Raw genomic sequence first — 17015 nt, forward strand, 5'->3', positions numbered from 1 at the left:
AGATTATTGCTGTCCTCCCCACGTGTTAGCTGCTGCTCTAATTTCAATCTCTCTCCTCTGAATGTATCACAGTGGTTATGGTGATTGAGCCGAATAGCTAATATTAAGCATGAGTGACAGGATGTTATTGATATTACTGAAAGAGAGGGAAGCAGTGAGCTCACCCATTGCTAACACAGTTCACATTTTTAAGCAAAATAAAGGTGTTCAGCTGGCTCAGAAAAAAATATCTAGAGTGAAGTGTATCATTTTCAAGTGTAAAGTGTTTTTTTTTTTGTTTTGTTACCTGATACTCTTGAATCCAGGGCTAATACATGTAAGCCAAGACGGAGTTGCAAAGAGACAGACAGGCAGGCACACAAACATAAAATAGAAAAGAGAATGGACATAAGAAAAAGTTAGTTAAAGATATGTAAATAGGGGGGAAAACTGACAAGTAGGACATTTATGTAAGAGAAGAAGAAGAAAGAGAAGCAGCATATTTAGAGGGATGGATCCACAGTTTTGCTACATCAAGAGGAAACATCTAGCATTTAAAAAGTGAGTGTAGATGTTAATTAAAGCACTAAGTGATTAATCAGAATTATAGATGCCGATAATGATTTGTATTCTGTCTACAGGAAGCAACATAAAAGAATTCGGCAATATGTTCCCAGTGAAATATTCATTTTAAAACTCTCCAGCTGATTTACTTTGCCATAGAAAGATGGTCTAAAATAACGGCGAGCGCACTGTTTCTCTTTATATCTGTGTGTTATAACACTCTTTGTTGTCAGAGTGTATGAGCCAGTTTCATCTGGGTCTGCTTCAAAACATTTTACTGTCTGCTTGTCAGGAGTATAGGCTCGGCCTCATTCCAATATGAATGCATCATGAAGCAGAATACTATACTTTTTTTCCCCCATCATCTCTCCTTCAGCGATTTTAACAACAGCGTGCCAACGAACCAGCAGCACACAAAGACAAATCAAAAACACCTTAGCGGAAAACTGCAGTACTGAGAAAGCAGCGACAATGGGTTAAGCCTTGCATATGAAACAGGATCTAGATCCATGTGACAATACAATGGCCAAGGAAGTCCTCTATTCAGACTCTGACCATGTAATGTGATTAAAAGACGCTTTGTGCAAATGGCAGTTATTCAGGGTTTGAAAGACAAAATAGGCTCCCAGTCGTCCAAGAAAAGGTAACGCACTGCCTATTCATTGACCCTGCATCCAAAGCAAGGAGTTACTTTCCTGCTGGGAACCTTAAACAGAAGGAAGGAAAGAAAGCGAAAATGGATGATGCACAGTCGGCGCTTAGGAGGGAAAGATTAATAAGATCAGGAATGTGACCCCTCCAACAACTCCCTCACTGCAATCTCGTCTCCCCTTGGAGATGGATATGCGCTGTGGACAGCGGGATTGCTGATGAGAGAACTTGTAAATACATAATTAGGGTTCAAGAGTTTGGAGTGCTAGATCTTTGTTTCAGAGAGAATGTGTCGGCATTGAGAGGTTGGAAATTACACTTGGGGGAATGCTGCTTGAAGCGGCGGGTCAAGGTTTAACTACAGGACCTTTGACAAAGGGTAAGGTGTGAAGGAAGCTTGAGTTAAAGGTCAATAGGAAGTGACATCTCAGAACTCATTATCCTCATTAATGCCAGGTGAAGCACTGCCATTTCAGGAAAATGATATTCCAAAGAGGCCTACCCGTGGCTTTTTGGCTCCCTAAATACCTGCCCTTGACTCACTAAAAGAGGCGTCACTTCAGCAGGCGAAAGGTTGAATATCTAAACCGATGCTCTAAATTACAAAGTTAATTGTAATACGGCGTCGCAAGAAGATTTTTTTTCTTCTCTCTAAAGAGACGAGATAACATCTGTGCGTAAGATCCCGGCGCTTCTTTTTTTAAACTTGGAAAATGTTTCGTTACATCTTGATTTAAAAGCAAAACTGGCAACCTTGTAACAGAAATTCATTTTGTCAAGTTTCTCTCTGTTTCCAAGGTTTAATTCTAGTTTTAATCCACCTCCAGTACATTTATACTCACCACAATATTTGACAGCAGGTAAAAGACAAATAGATTTGTTGAACAGAAGCTGGTGGCCAAAAGGATCAGCAGCCAACAAATTTTTTTTTAAAATAAATAATAAAATTCATCAAATTAATAACAATGAACGGAATGAATACATTGAAAAATGGTGCTATTATGTTCAGTATAGTCACCGAAGCTAGTGGGGGTGGAAGCACTCAAAGCTTTTACTGAAAAAGCAGCAAGACTGTGTAAATAGAGTCACTCTGAAGGAAAATCTGACACTAAAATGCTCAGTAATTATTGTAAAAGTGTTTATACCATAAAATTTGGATTATTCTCCAGCACCTAAATATTTACACGAGAAGTGCTTTGTTATTGCATCTGGTTAGTTATTGAGACAAAAAGGTCTTATATAGTTTCAAAAATGCGACAGGTTTGATAAACTGATGTTAAAAATCCGTAATAAACATGTAGCAGAGTAAATCTTTTTGAGTTACCCTCCAACGCTGACTGTGTCTGACAGACATTTAGAAGAAATGTTATAAGACACAGAAATGTTTAGAAGATATATAAATATATAAATAAACATTAAAACAAAAGGAAGATAAGGATAAAGATCATGGATACAGTGTTTGGTTCAGTGATCTCTGAAAATTGGATTGCAAGACGCAGTTGTTTACCTCTAAGCTCTGTGAATATCATCAAAAACTACTCATCACTTGCCATGCTAAGGTAGTTGTATTGAAAAGGTAAGCAGCGACAGCAGTACCACAATCTGTGCCTGATGCTTGAAGCTGCGCTGAAAATACTGACATTCACACTCCAGAGCTGCCCTTTTAAATCTGCCCATAAATGAATTTCCTCTGCAGTTTGTGCCCTTCTGTCAAGGGTGTGTAGGTGTACGTTACTGTATGTGTCACCATGGCTCACCGATGGTGCAGTGTTCACCCGTCCAGCCCTGGTGGCAGTCACACTTGCCCTCTCGGCAGACTCCGTGGTCGATGCAGCGTGGGTGACAGTCCCTCTGCTCACATTCTGGTCCTGTCCAGCCTTCCTCGCAGTGACACACACCACTTATGCAGGAGCCGTGGGGGCCACAGTCCACCACACACACCTCTGTCGCAAAACAAAGAGCCATGGAGACATGTAGCTTCTGTTCCTTGAAAAGTCCTTTTTCCCCCTCCCTTCTAGACTCGTGTATTTTTGTATGCTGAATAGATGCATCTGCCAACGCAGAAAAAAAACGCTCTGATGTTTGCTAAGTGTGAGCTTCCTCAGTTAAAGTGGGCCAATAAGTTTAACTGTAAACAAGACATAAAAACCGTGCAAGAAAAATCCCGACACTGCAAGGCAACTACTTCAATGTCTGACACTATTTCATCTAAAGAGTCAAAATTACTGCTATCTGTTAAAAGAATGTTTAAGACGCATCGTTATACACGGGAAATGTCAGGCCTTTGCTGCTTTCTTGTGCGATATGGATCTCAGTGGACTTGTTGTGGAAACAATTCTTTTTAAAAAGAGTGTAGACTGGAATGCACGACAGACATAAAAAAAAGAATAATTTGCATAGAAAAAATGTCCTTTTAAGTTTTATCCTGCTGCTACTTTACCAAAATGCAGACTGAGTGGTAAGAAAAAATAATATTTCTTCATCTACAATTTATCATATTAATCTTGACATATGACATGATCACTTTTATGGATCCAGGTGAAAATCCTATGTTTCCCATGTAGCCTTTAAACGACACTGCAATATGCACGGGGTGTACTGAAACTAGTTCAAATGCACACTGAAGAAATGAAAAATTAAAGGTTATAACATTCAAATATTCTGTATGTCCCATTGGAGCACTCGTGTTGGCCACACCTCCCACATTCCTTTCGCCTCTCAGCAAGGTGCAGACAAACAAAGAAACAAAGAAACAAAGAAAAAGCTCTGAAAACATAAGATTCAGCCATTTGTTTGCACCATTTTGAATCTCTGAGTTCGGTATTTGGGGAGTTGCCATGTTGTAGTCTGGAGCCAGACGAAAGGGTAGAGTGCCAAGTTATCAGCTAAGGCTAGCAGGGTGCATTCATACACTATATGGATGCATCTCACAGATAAGTACCTGCTAATTAGCACCAACATAAATAATAACATGCCATCTGTCGTAAGGGCGAGTGGAAGCAAGTGGATGGATGGATAAATAATGCTAGAAATTCACTGATTGACAAAAAAACAAAGAAATACGAAGAGAAAAAAAACAGCGAGAGCTCTAGCACGATCTTAAATAACTGTCCACAAAAAACGTAAAATTTGTAACATAATTAAATTTAAAATGTGCTAAAAGGATCAAACACTACAAACATGGAGGATAGCTCCAGTTCAGTGACTCAAATTAGCCGTCTGTCAAACCACCACCTGTCTTTCAGAGAAGCCCCTCTCACTTGTTAAGCAGTGCTGTATCAATCATGTTTCGTGGTCCAAGATCCTGCTGCATCCACAGAGGCTGCAGTCTTTTTAACGTGTCGTAATGCTGTTTTATTTAATAGAAAGAATCATTTTCTATGACTATGTGGATGCTTCAGAAAAAAATCAGGGCCGTTTCACACAAAAAGCGACATGCTGTGCGCCGACCGCTAGGTTGACCAAGTCGGAAATTATGGTTGCACTGGCTGCTGCGCTATGCCTGTAATATGGAATTTCTGTCTATTACAGAGCCTGCTCTGGTCATTCTGTGTTTCTATTGGTTGTGTGAATGTTTGACATACTGTACTGCTGTCAAAAGTCAACCATAGCAGGTGCTCTTCGACTATCCTGCGCTTCACCGTTGATATTAAGCTTTGGATCATGACTTTTTCCACAGTAATTCAAACAACACATCAATATATTCAAAACCATCCTCGTGTTGTGGATGTGATCTTAGACGTTCTATTAACGGTTTTTTGAGGTTTTTTCTCTGTTTTCAGCATTTTTCTTGCTTCATGTTTGGCTTTGCCCGTTTACCCTCAACAAAACCTTTTACTAAGGGAAAAAATTTATTATATATTATTTATCATTTGATTCTAAGTCAGGTAACCCACCTTTACTAACTCTTCAAATGTCGTTGTTATTTATTTTTGCATTTCTGTTTATGTCCATAATGATAGAAAAGCCATTTTTGTTGTTGTTTTTTCCCCGAAATACTTCAATCAGAAAATATTCTATCATCTTTAGCGGGAAACTAAAGAGCTAACTTCTTGCAAAGTTCCAACTCCACTAAACTTTGTAAATCCTGTTTTCATAGCTTCTTGGATGTTAAACTTTATTGAAAAACCTGGGAGAACAGCCACACTGATTATTTTGTTGGAGCTGAAAGAATTCAGACTGTTTTTAACTTTTACCCGCCCCTGAGTGTTTGATTTTGGGAACCAAAGGAGTCTTTGGACCTGGAAATGACGTCAGACTTAACCAGCGGATAATACATAGAAAAATAATCCCATAAAATAAACTTCTTTCTTTTGTACCAGGCTGTAAACCTGCTTTTCTTCTTCTCTCAAGTTTGGCCTTTTAACACGGAAGTCTATGAAGGTTTATCTGCTTTCCGAGCCCAAAACAAGTTGCATTTGGAAGAAATGGGCACCTTGGACTTTTCTCTTTTTTTCCCCTTAACCCGAGAAGTTGCTTGTGCTACTTCTTTAGATAGCAAAGTGTATAAAATAATCACTTATAGACTCTTTATAGGTATATAAAAATAAGCACTTGGTCTTCTTATTAATAACGTATGACTCATTCGACATCTAGCTGATAGGAAATTTATTTCTCAATAACATCTTTCTCCCATTTTCAGTAAAACTTTATTTATTTATTTTTTTTGCCTGTCCCATTTGGTTCTTTAGCCATCAGAATTGTTGTCTGAAGACCAACAAGGATACCCAATGGATTTACTTTGCCAAATGGATCATCGTGGCATTGCCGTATTGGTCCATTTGATCGACCTTTGTTTTTATTATTTATTTTATTTTATTTTCAGTTGTTACAGACGGAACAGACACGAGTGAGGGATAGGAAAGGGAGAAAGAAAGAGGACGGAAAAGAAAAACAGAAGGGTCATTTTCAGTAAAACTAATGTTCATGACAGTATCGTAATAAAAGGACATTTCTTTCCAGCACGCGCACAATCAACAGTTAATTTCTTGCTTTTGCTGTAGCTCCTGTAACTATTTTTTTAAAATTCTAATTATTTCACAAACTGTTTTTTTTTTACAAGTGTGGTTACCATCAAATGAAACAAAGGCTGTCATCACCATAAAAGCATTGAACAATGAAACACTGCAATTACTGTGTATCCAAAAACTTCCAAAACAACCACTTTTAAGGTTTTACATATTACGAACACTCATTTGCATGGCGTCTTGGCAGACTGAGGCGAGGGTTATGGATTTAAGTGGGTTCTTATAAAATGTTAGATCAGCATGTCTTCAAGTATGGAGTTCTGAAAAAAAACTGAGCAGCTGTTATAAATCTGTGTTATCTTTACAAAATTCAAATGATTGAATCCATGGGTGGTAAGTAAATCAGTCTGTACGAGGCTAAAGCTAATGCTCAACAATCTGTGGCTGCTCTTGTCTGGGAATAAGAAATGTTGATTTCCTGGAACTAAGAGCTTCTATCAAAGCTTTCGAACAGAAGAGCCATAAAGCTTTCTGCTGTGACAATAGCCGTCAGTGTGCGAGACGAAAGAAGCTCAAGTATGTCCTCAAATTCTAAGTGACTATAAATGCTATAGAAAATTTAGAGCCGCATGACGAAAAAGTTAGGTGCTTTTTTAAAACTTGGTATAGCTGTCAGTGAAAGCAAATTAGCCAGCTTCATTCTGCTGCCCAAAATGTAACAAGTCTTAGATGTTCATGGTTTTTTTTGTTTTTAAAACCAATCCACCCCTGCTGCTTTTCCTATGTTCATCCCCTTTACTGAGGCTCTTTTAACTCTCTGTTCCAGCATTCTGAATAGAGTTTTTCTTCGATTGACGGACCTTGGATGGTTCTGATTAAGCTGAGCCGACACTGTAGAATATTAAGTGTGCCTCTGGAGAGGAGTCATTCAATTCCAAAGGAATACCTCCTTCCCATAGAATCTATGCAATCAATTTTTCATTAGTCCAAAAGTGTTTATCTGCCTTTAACATGCCCCTGACTGAGAGGTTGTGGGCGGTCGATTCATGCTACGCGCTTGTTAATTAAAGTTTATTTAATTAAAGAAGAACCGCAGCATTAATTACGAAGGAATTCTCCACCCACCCAGGTGAGTAAACTCCCTAAGTTGTGGACCGCACTGAGGCCACCCTCACTATTGACAAGCCTGAGATATCTTGCTGAGTGAGAGGATTGTGTTTGAAATGTCAAAAGGTTTAATAGAATAACAAATGACTTCTCTTTCAAAAAACAAAAAATAAAGTGAGACACAAAAGAAAAGAAGAAATTTTTTTCACCAACAAAATTCCTTTTTTTTTTTTTTCTTGAGTGCCAACCAAACTGGCAACATGCTGCTTCAAAAAGCCTGCACAGGCATCTCAAACGTACCATCCAGCCTTCTTATGCTTTAATTTCTGCTTGAAGTTCAGCCAAAAGTAATATATTCAACAGCCTTTTATACTGACTGAAACAAACTCCAACTTTCTGGTTTTAATTGTTTGACTCAGCATGTGTTTTTCTCTGGTTTTAACGCACAGAGAAATAGTGTAGGGAACTGCAAATAAATCATCTACATCTCACGCACAGATAACAGATGGGAGGGGCCAGCCTTTGAACTATCATGTCACCTACCTGTGTCGAGAGATAAACCGCCTGAATGCAAACCTGGTAACAAATGAAAAGGGTGTGCTGTGAGCAGCTGGGAATACTAATTGTTCTCATCTCCTCGAAAATAAACCTAAAGCTGCAGCAAAACTACATTGCATTTATGATGTTAAAAATATATTTGTGTTGTTCTTCAAGAAGAACATATGCCAGGTCAAGGAAAAGTAGCGTGGAGTCGACGCTTTTGTTCTGAACATATGCTGCGTTTATAATCTGCACATGCTACAAGTGTTCACTACACAACTTTGACGGCGTGATCACATCGGCAGTTTGAGTTATTCAGCCTGTGACAAAATGAGGCAGTTGCCTTTTTTTCCTTTTTTAAAAAAAAAAAATCATTTAGGTTCAAACTGGTAAGCAAATCAAAACCCATAACATCAGATCTGGTAATCCAATTTAAGCAAAGTCATATGCTGGTTTTGTAGGTTTTTTAACAAAGAAAGTTTAGGAAGAAAAGCAAAGCATGAACTTAGCAGAACTAGGACAGATTTCACTCTAGACTTATGTCCAAACATGAGTAACTCATGTCATTATTTGTCTCCTTATATCCAACAAAGCCTTTGTGTCGAGTTTGTTTCCTGGAGTCAGGTGAAATTACTTTCTTACTTTCACTTGGTAAACAGCTGAGATTTGGGGGTTTTTTTTCAGATATTTTAGAGTGCTTGTGTCATGTAAACAGACATTTGGTATTGTTATTCCCATTTGCCCATTTGGGAACGCTTCCTCATCATAAAACATACTGTCTTTAGTTGAAAATGTTGTATTGTGAAAATAAACAAGAAACGGGGTGGTATAAAAAAGGTGTAACCAACAGCAGTGCTCATAAAACACCAAAGCAACATGTATTCATGGCTCTTCAGATGAGAAATGTCAGTCAGCCAAACTCCTATTCATCATTATCTGTTGGTGCAGTCCCAGGCTATGATTCAGTGGAACTCAACAAATGAATAATTTTGTTTCCTTTGTGCTTTATGTGTGAGAAAGCTGAGAAACACTGATTTATGACTGATTTAAAATGTTCATTCCAAAACGTGGCATATTCATTTAGGAAAACAAATTGTTCTTCAATGTTCTTTTAATGATATTTCAAAAACATCAGTGATAAATTACCTCAAATTGTGTCGTTTTTTTTTTTTTTTTGTAAATTATTAAAGATCAAATCATAAATCACACAAATTTCTCTTCTAATTCCTTTTTTTAATTTCTATTCAAAATTTAAATAATTGTTGCTTAGGTTTCTTAATAAGATAACCAGAAGTAGATGCACCGCACTGTGTGAGACAGCTTTTATTTCAACTTAAAACCGGTAATAAAGGCTTATACATCTGCTGTTTACGATACCCGGTGTCTGTGCACAGCAAGAGGGGGAGTTTATTTGGAATACACGCAGAGAAATGTGGTACCAATTACTCGTTAGAGAAACTTCTTCCACAAAAAAGTGAAAAAAAAAAATACTATAGATCTCGCTGCACTGTCTGCATTGACTTGTTTGTGGAACAACCCTGCACTAATCAGCAATGCGACAGACAAATACAATAAAAGACTACAGATTTAACACCAACTTGCTTTAATTCTATTTTGGCAAATGTGTAGAATTTGAAAAGGTGCCTAAAATATGAAAAAGACCAAAAGCAGAGCTGCGACACAAACTAGGCAAACTTCTGTCATTATATTAATGAAAATCAAGTTAAAGCTGAAGCTCAATTAGTCGGTTGACAGGAAAGCAAAGGAACGAAATAGAACGGTATTAAATAGTGTGTCACCTTTCAAGGTAAATGGTCTTGCTGAGATCCAGTGTGATACGTTTTTATTCATTTCATATTTAGCTCCAATTCACAGATTTCTTCTTGACCTTAAGGTATGTGTGTGTCACCGTTTTTCATCACATTAAGGTTTCACTGAGCAAACTATTAATTAAAATGAATTATTAAATAGAATTATTCTTTAATGACTTTGAAAATAATAATTATTACATAACCTAAAATCATAAACCCCACACACGATAGCTTTAGGAGGTGGAAAGAAAGCGAAAAAGCGTTCTGACCTATGGAGCAGTCGGCACCTGTCCAGTTCGCCTCGCAGATGCAGGTTCCCGAGTCGGTGTTGAAGGTGCCGTGACTGGAGCACTGCTCTGGACAAGTGCTCTTCAGGATCTCACAACTGATCCCTCCCCAGCCTGGGTTACAGTGGCACTCGCCATGATGACAGGCTCCGTGACCAGAGCACGTCGGGTCCACACAGTCCACTGAGGACACACAGCAAGTGTGACAGCAATGTCAGTTTACCACTTTTAGATTGGATATAACCCTACTTATTTACCCTGGCCACTTTGAGTCTGCTACCAGCCAAAAATCATTTTAGAGTGGAAATACTTGAGTGCCAGATGATGGCTGGTGAGGCGCAGCTGAAATTTTTTGCAGGGTTTGGTGGTGGCCAGTAGTAATTTTCCACCCTATGTTCAACCAGCTCCTCTACGGTATATTATAGGGTGCTTCCAACATACTGGCAGCATAATTATGCTCCATTACAGGCGATAGGAAAAGCAGCACAATTAGTGTCTAGACAGATACAATCAATTACTATTAACAATTTGCAGACCAACTTGCTGATCTAGGTTAATAATTGGCAATTATGACCAACATAATCAACCCATTACTAACAAGGGATAATTTCCTGCAACGTTTTTCTGATTGCGCCGTGCATTTCTATATCTACTCGGACGCTGATAATGATTATTTGCCAATTTGTCAAACTGGAGCCCTTACTTGGAGCTACAAAAGCAGCTTCCTCCCATAAATGTTTCCTTCCCATATTGTTTCACTTCAAAGAAAACCACAGTATATTCATTAAAGAACTTAATAGCATTTTACATGTAAGGTCAAAAGCTCCTGTAAGCTGTAAATCTGAGCTTATAATTGCTTTTTGTCTGCGTGGAGATCAATAAAGTTGAATGCACTGAAGTACTGAAGTGAACGGGGGAGGTGAAAGAGCTTGACAAGAGAGAAGAAGGAGCACTTCCTTAGTAAGCAGAGGAACAGATGCCATTGACTGATTGATTTTAACAAGTGTCTTCATCTGTGGAGCCTTCCAATAGGTGACTGCATCAATAGACTCTGCTCAATCTGTTCCAGCTTGTACCCTGATGTGTTCGAAACACTAAGAGGGAGTTAATTCATACAACCCGTATCAATAACGACATCCAAAGCATTATCTGCTTGGTGGAGTCGAAAACACCAATTGTTTCACCAATGGACTGTGTCGATTCCCCCCGAGCTTCACACAGGAATATGTTGCATCTTGCTGCTTTGAATCCGGAGGGATGAATTCTTATTTTCAGGTTACCTTGTTCACAGTTGGTTCCTTTGTGTCCTGTGTTGCACGCACAGTTTCCAGCAACACAGAGCCCATGTCCCCCGCACTGAGGATCAATACACTGGGATGCAGGAACGTCACACTCGGTGCCTTTCCAGCCGCTGTAGCACTGACAGCGCCCCCTGGTGTACTGGCCGTTACCGCTGCACAACACTGGACAGGCGGCTGAAGAAAGACATCAGGTACATTTTTATCATTCTGTATTGTTTTTTGTTTTTCATCTAATGTAGATGGGAAAAACATCAGAAATACTGTAGATTTGCAGTTACATGAGAAATCTGATACCCTTTTTTGTCTATAATTTAAAAGTAAAGCAAGCAAGCCCGCAGGCTTAGCTTGCCAAAAAAACAGCCAAGAGAATGAAAACTTCCTCGAGTCTTTAGAGTGGTTGGTAGGCAAATTATGTTCCCAGATACAACTTCGTATTCACGTATCGATTGTGCACTTGTTTAAAACTGAACTTATAGTTAAAAATGTATCTATTTCTCCATCCAGTCTCTTCCTCTTATCTTTAGAGACAGACAGCTGTTTGCACTTTAGACAGTGGGGGGGAAGCTGGAGTACCTGGAGAGCACTATCCACACAGAAAGCAGGTGGTGGAATTGAACTCAGGACCTTCTGTCCGTAACTATATATCACTTTTTTTTTTTTTTAAGCAAATTGATCTGGGAAGCAGGAACATCTGCATGGTTCCAAATGGAAAGTCATGAAGATGCTGGAGTTAGTTGTCAATAATGTGAAACTGCAACAATTAAGTGCAAGTACAGTTATAGCCTGTGATGACCAAAAGCCAGAACACAAATCGTATCAAGAATCAGAACAGGAAGCACCTCAGTCTTACAGGAGCAGGTCACAGATAGCTAGATAGATAGACCTACACACAGAAAAGGCCTGTACAATACATAAGCAAATATTATATTTGAGCTGTTCTTTCTGGTGGACAAGCAATGCATGAATATATCCACTGGAGTCTCTTTAAACTGTCTAAACAGCAAATTCTGTATTTCTAGTTTGAGACTGCTGGAAACCTACCAACTGACAAACATACCATTATAAAAACAAAAGTGTATTTACTTCAGTTATATTATGGCAATCCAATTTTCTAAAGCACACATATATATAGTTGTCTTTGTTTGTTTTTAATTTAGCTGAACTGACCCTTTAAGATGAATAAAGACGCTGAGCAATTACCTCTGGAACAATATGGTCCTATGAATCCTGGGAAACAGTGACACGATCCTGCCATACACTCCCCGTTCCCATAGCAGTTGTGTGTGCACTCTGTCACCGATTCTGTGGGTACAGCAGCATGTAATTCCAACAATTAATAACTCATCAGATTGTCACATTACAACAAATCTAAATTTCCTCTTTAATACAACATTTGACAACTGTAAAAATGTGTGAAATACTGCAAGCCAGCCAAGCCAGCAATTTTTCTTTTATCCCCCCTGCATTAATTTAGAATTTCTAAGCATCTCTTATCTGCAGTGCTTGTATCAGTCATGGCATACATTTACAGCTATTTGTCCATGTCTGAATAAGGTCTAAGCCTCCATAACACTATTCTGCAGACCAATTGTTCCCATGTAAGCCATGTTAAGTAAAAGCCACAAAGGCATTTCAAATTACAACAAATGTATTTCCTTGACACAATTTCCTTTTTCTTATTTCCTCTAACGCTTCACCACCACCCCAAACCCTTGAATGACTGATCATGCCCACACAAGCAATGCAATCTCCTGAGTGTTTACAACTCAAATCCTCTCCGAGTTGAAGTTAATCTGACATATCCTACAGACAGATCTTGTGTTCATTCAACAGACCATCGCTCATAAAAGGCACCCCCAAAAGACTGGGACCCTCATTTTGATCTGCGTTAAGGGGGCAAACTTTTTTGTTATTACTCTAGCTTGTATTGGATGTTCATTGAGCTAGCGTCGGACCCAGGCAATTTTGACCTCACACGTCAATACCTTTATATTTGTAGGGCCAGATCAATGGAACCCCCGAAGGAAATAGAAAAAGAAAAAAACGTTAACTCAACCTCAGTGTTTTTCCTACCGCAAAACCCACAAGGAAATTTCACAGACTTCAGAACACTGAAGAGGTTGTTAGGAGGGAAGGATCAATGCTGTGTATGGTCTTGCATTATAGTGTTGAGCACAATAATCCACTACCCTCCAACGGAAGCCCAGATCTGCCTCCTTGCTTTCTCAAAGTTTAAAAAGCTCAGCATGTTTGTGTGGCAGCCAGATTTTCCAAATATCTAAGTGTTTGTTCATGCAGGCACAGCTAAATTAAAGTCTTCTGAACATGTTATTACGCACTATTTCAACTGCACTCATTCTCATAGCAGATGTGTGTCCTCATACCTTGGATGATGGTGTTATAGGACACGGTCTCCACGTTCCGTCCGTCATTATAAAACGCAAAGTGCCACACTCCTGAGTCCAGGTACTGGATGAATCCGGCTTGGTGGACGGCAACTGGGTCTGAGCGGGCCCTTGTGTCCGGTTCACTCAGAGCCCGATGCTCTTTGGCGATAAGCCGACTGCCGTCCAGTAGCTCGACAAAGTCATACTGCAAAACAAAAGCCAGAACAGATTCCAGCAGATGCAAAAGATGGACCTTTAATGTCAGCCTAATTAAATCAGACAGTAAAGGAGAGAGAGAGAGTTTTCAAAAAGTTTTGATCTTTTTAAATATTGAATGCTTTGCATGCACAGTCTGACAGGGACTCAAAGTTAGTTGTAAAGCAAGACAGCCATAACAGGTTCGTGTACACAGCAAATATTCAGAGTATAATAAATGTTGATTTTTCAGTGAAAGCTATTTGGAGTTGATAGATGTGGTTTGGAGAGGTGTTTGTATACTGATAGAGCTGATATGGCTCTAGGGCAAATGCTCAGAAATGTTCCAAAAATATATTGTTACGTCGGGTGGGAGTGAATTTACAGACAGGCTGGCAATGTGTTTATTACAATCTGCTAAATTAACATTGATAATGTAATAATGGTGATAGTAAAAATTCTCATTTATTCAGTTCAGGAGCACCTGTCCAGAATATAAATAAATGCCACGTTTCTCAATCACGTCTATACACATTTTACACAGTTTCTTCAAATTTAAGTCAGTAGACTCGATTGGCAGGCAGTGAAAACCGACATCATTGATGATAATGGTCCTGCTAATTTTCTTTTGATATCTGTAGATTGCTAAGAAATAACCATATGGATTCCAAGATTATTCCCATGAAATAACCATCCACTGTACTGAATGCAAATCAGCATTGGATATCATAAACAGTAGAATGTAGATGCAAATCATTAAAAGAATCAGTCTAATCAATGATTCGTTTTGCAATGCTTGTGCACTGTCAAGTTTGGTATCATTTGGATGAGTGATTAGTTTGATTAAAATATTTGTTACACAGTACTTTACTGTGAGATGTCTAAAGAACCAACGCTGACTGCAAGAGATTATAATATGAACATTTATGACCACATATAATTTGATTTGACGTAGCTTTTTCTTGCAAGGTGAGTCTGTGTTTGATTATTTAGCAAGTGCATTAATTGGCATTAATCTCATTTTATGTTCTTGTGCTGTGTTTAGTAACTTTTTTCCTTCCCTTTTTTAACATGATACATGTATCTGTTAGCTTTCACAACAGCAGACTGCCCGAACAGCCATTTAGGAAAAATGTGTACATTTTAGGGACAGAAAATGCCCTGGGCTCTCCCTGAACAGGCACTGTGCTAGTGAATGAGAACAAATGCAACTTAAAGACACGGTGACCTCAGGCGTTTTCTTTTTTATTGTTATATGTGAGGAATTTAGCAGCATATCGATATATTAGCTCCAAACAAACACTGATTTAAAGGGTAAACAAGGAGTAACGAGTTATTCCTGCCAATGAGTAAATTGGTACATCTGGTCTCACTGCACCTGCTCGACACCTGAGCCTCATTTTGACTGAAGCTGCAAGGTACACAGAGCTCTGCAGCAGAAAACAGTGTAACACAAAAATCCCCAAACATGCTACAGGCTGCAGAGGAGTACATCTGATGAAGACAGCAGATCCCCTGGCTAACGCAGTTGTTAGCGACACAGATGCACTGAGCCTATAGTGAAAGGCTCAGGCTGGAACAGAGTCTGTGGATTTCTTAGGAGTGGGATGCATACAGATTGGCACAGTAGCTGTTTTTAAAGAGCTCCAATTCAAATCCAGCGATGAGGCTGTTTGCAGAGGGCTTTGATGAACTGTTTAAGCCATTGATTTCTGACTGACACCACAGCTGAAGCACTTTTAAAGGGAAAATTCAGACACATACGTTTATAAAATTTGACCACAAATGTTCCGTTTATTTCAGCTGGAAGTCAACACTTCATCATTTGATTTCAGTAATAACTGAATTTACAAATAATTTTAACATTCTTTTGTAATCCACATTAAGGGCGATAAAAAAAGACACTTATAATCGAGGACCTATGGAATATTCTGTCTCACGGAAACACAACAAATGTCCAAATGGATTAAGAATGGGGACAAAAGGTGAATTAAAACAGGATTTAGTGCTCAGGAATGTGACAAACTCAAAGGCCCAGGCGACCTTTTAGTTGACTTGCAAACGACTGAGAAGAGAGCATTAAGCGAGGGGCAGGAAGAGTCAATGCTGTGATTTAAAGCGTTCTGAGCAGAGCAGGGGGGCAGGGTAGGGATATTAACCTGGCGGAAGTTGACTTCTTTGTGTTGTTGACTTGAGGGAGAAGTAATAAAACAGTTCACCCCAGAAACCCTAAACTCCCCGGCCAAGTGCATACATCTCGATTAGCTTGTGTGAAAGGCCCCCTCCCCAACTCATCTCAATCCAACAATACGGGTGAGTAACAGTCAAGAGACCAAGCGTGAAGAGACTGCTGGATGCCCCATGGACAGAGGAGGAATGCTCAGAGGCGGTGAATGCCTTTAGATTGAGTGGACAAGCCGTAGTCGTACAACAGAGTACAAATTGCTAAGAAGAAAAAAAGAAAAAAGGAAAGTTTGTTCCTCCCAACTTCTGGTTTGTATCAGCACAGAGAGACACTCAATAGCAGATGGAGGAACTCTATATTTGAGAAAGGTGGAAAGGCTGTTGCACTTAAATGCAGTCTTGTCTTCCAAGCTGTGAATACGACGAACAGTCAATATCTCTCATTGGGGTCTTTCATGCTCAGTTAAGTAAATGCATTGATTTGTGCCCCCAGTACCTGAATAGAATGTAATTTGGAACAATGGACACAGTGCCCACCATTGACAAGCTTGAGTGTCAGTGCAACAATTGCTCGAGACATAAAAGTAGTGTCTTGTTAATTAGTACCCTTTGGTCTTTGATTTTGTTGGGCTACCTTTTTTTCACCTTGAAAGTGCAATCCAGCTCACCTATTGTCACTTGCATTGGACTCTCTTCCATCAAGAGTGGCCCTAACTGTCTTCACTTGAGTGAAGCCCATCTTTACTAAGAGAGAATGTCGAGAAGGTGAAGCTAAGAGCTTTTGCTGTCAAGTGTGGTGGAAAATAGCCATTGTCTGAGTGCTTCCATCACCATCACTAGACACTGGACATTCAGATACCCAGAAATGCCATTCAAGTGACACATCAGACATTTTGGAAACACTTCAATTTGCAAATGGCAGCCATTTAGTGGAAGTGAAAGCTGTGCATGCCCACACACATGGGCAAATCAAACCTGAGAGCAGAAAATTGAACTACACCGAGTTCTAATTTGCAAAAGCCCCCATATTCATATAGAAGTA

The 17015-nt window shown here is 39.2% G+C and overlaps 1 protein-coding gene across 8 annotated transcripts in view; it reads right to left on the reverse strand.

Moving 5' to 3' along the window:
* LOC113030834 (teneurin-3) overlaps positions 1-17015 on the reverse strand; it is a 132539-nt gene that overhangs the window by 38198 nt on the left and 77326 nt on the right. For 6 of the 8 annotated variants that reach the window (XM_026182580.1, XM_026182588.1, XM_026182631.1 and 3 more), the window contains 6 exons: positions 13592-13799; positions 12408-12509; positions 11187-11381; positions 9889-10089; positions 2952-3137; positions 287-307 (listed from right to left, as the gene is read on the reverse strand). In XM_026182580.1, the coding sequence (XP_026038365.1) occupies positions 287-307; positions 2952-3137; positions 9889-10089; positions 11187-11381; positions 12408-12509; positions 13592-13799 (913 nt within the window). The remainder of the gene's footprint in view (positions 1-286; positions 308-2951; positions 3138-9888; positions 10090-11186; positions 11382-12407; positions 12510-13591; positions 13800-17015) is intronic. The other 2 variants (XM_026182622.1, XM_026182613.1) reach the window with 1 other exon arrangement.

This window comes from Astatotilapia calliptera, chromosome 2 (genome assembly GCF_900246225.1).
Source record: "Astatotilapia calliptera chromosome 2, fAstCal1.2, whole genome shotgun sequence".
NCBI lineage: Eukaryota > Metazoa > Chordata > Actinopteri > Cichliformes > Cichlidae > Astatotilapia > Astatotilapia calliptera.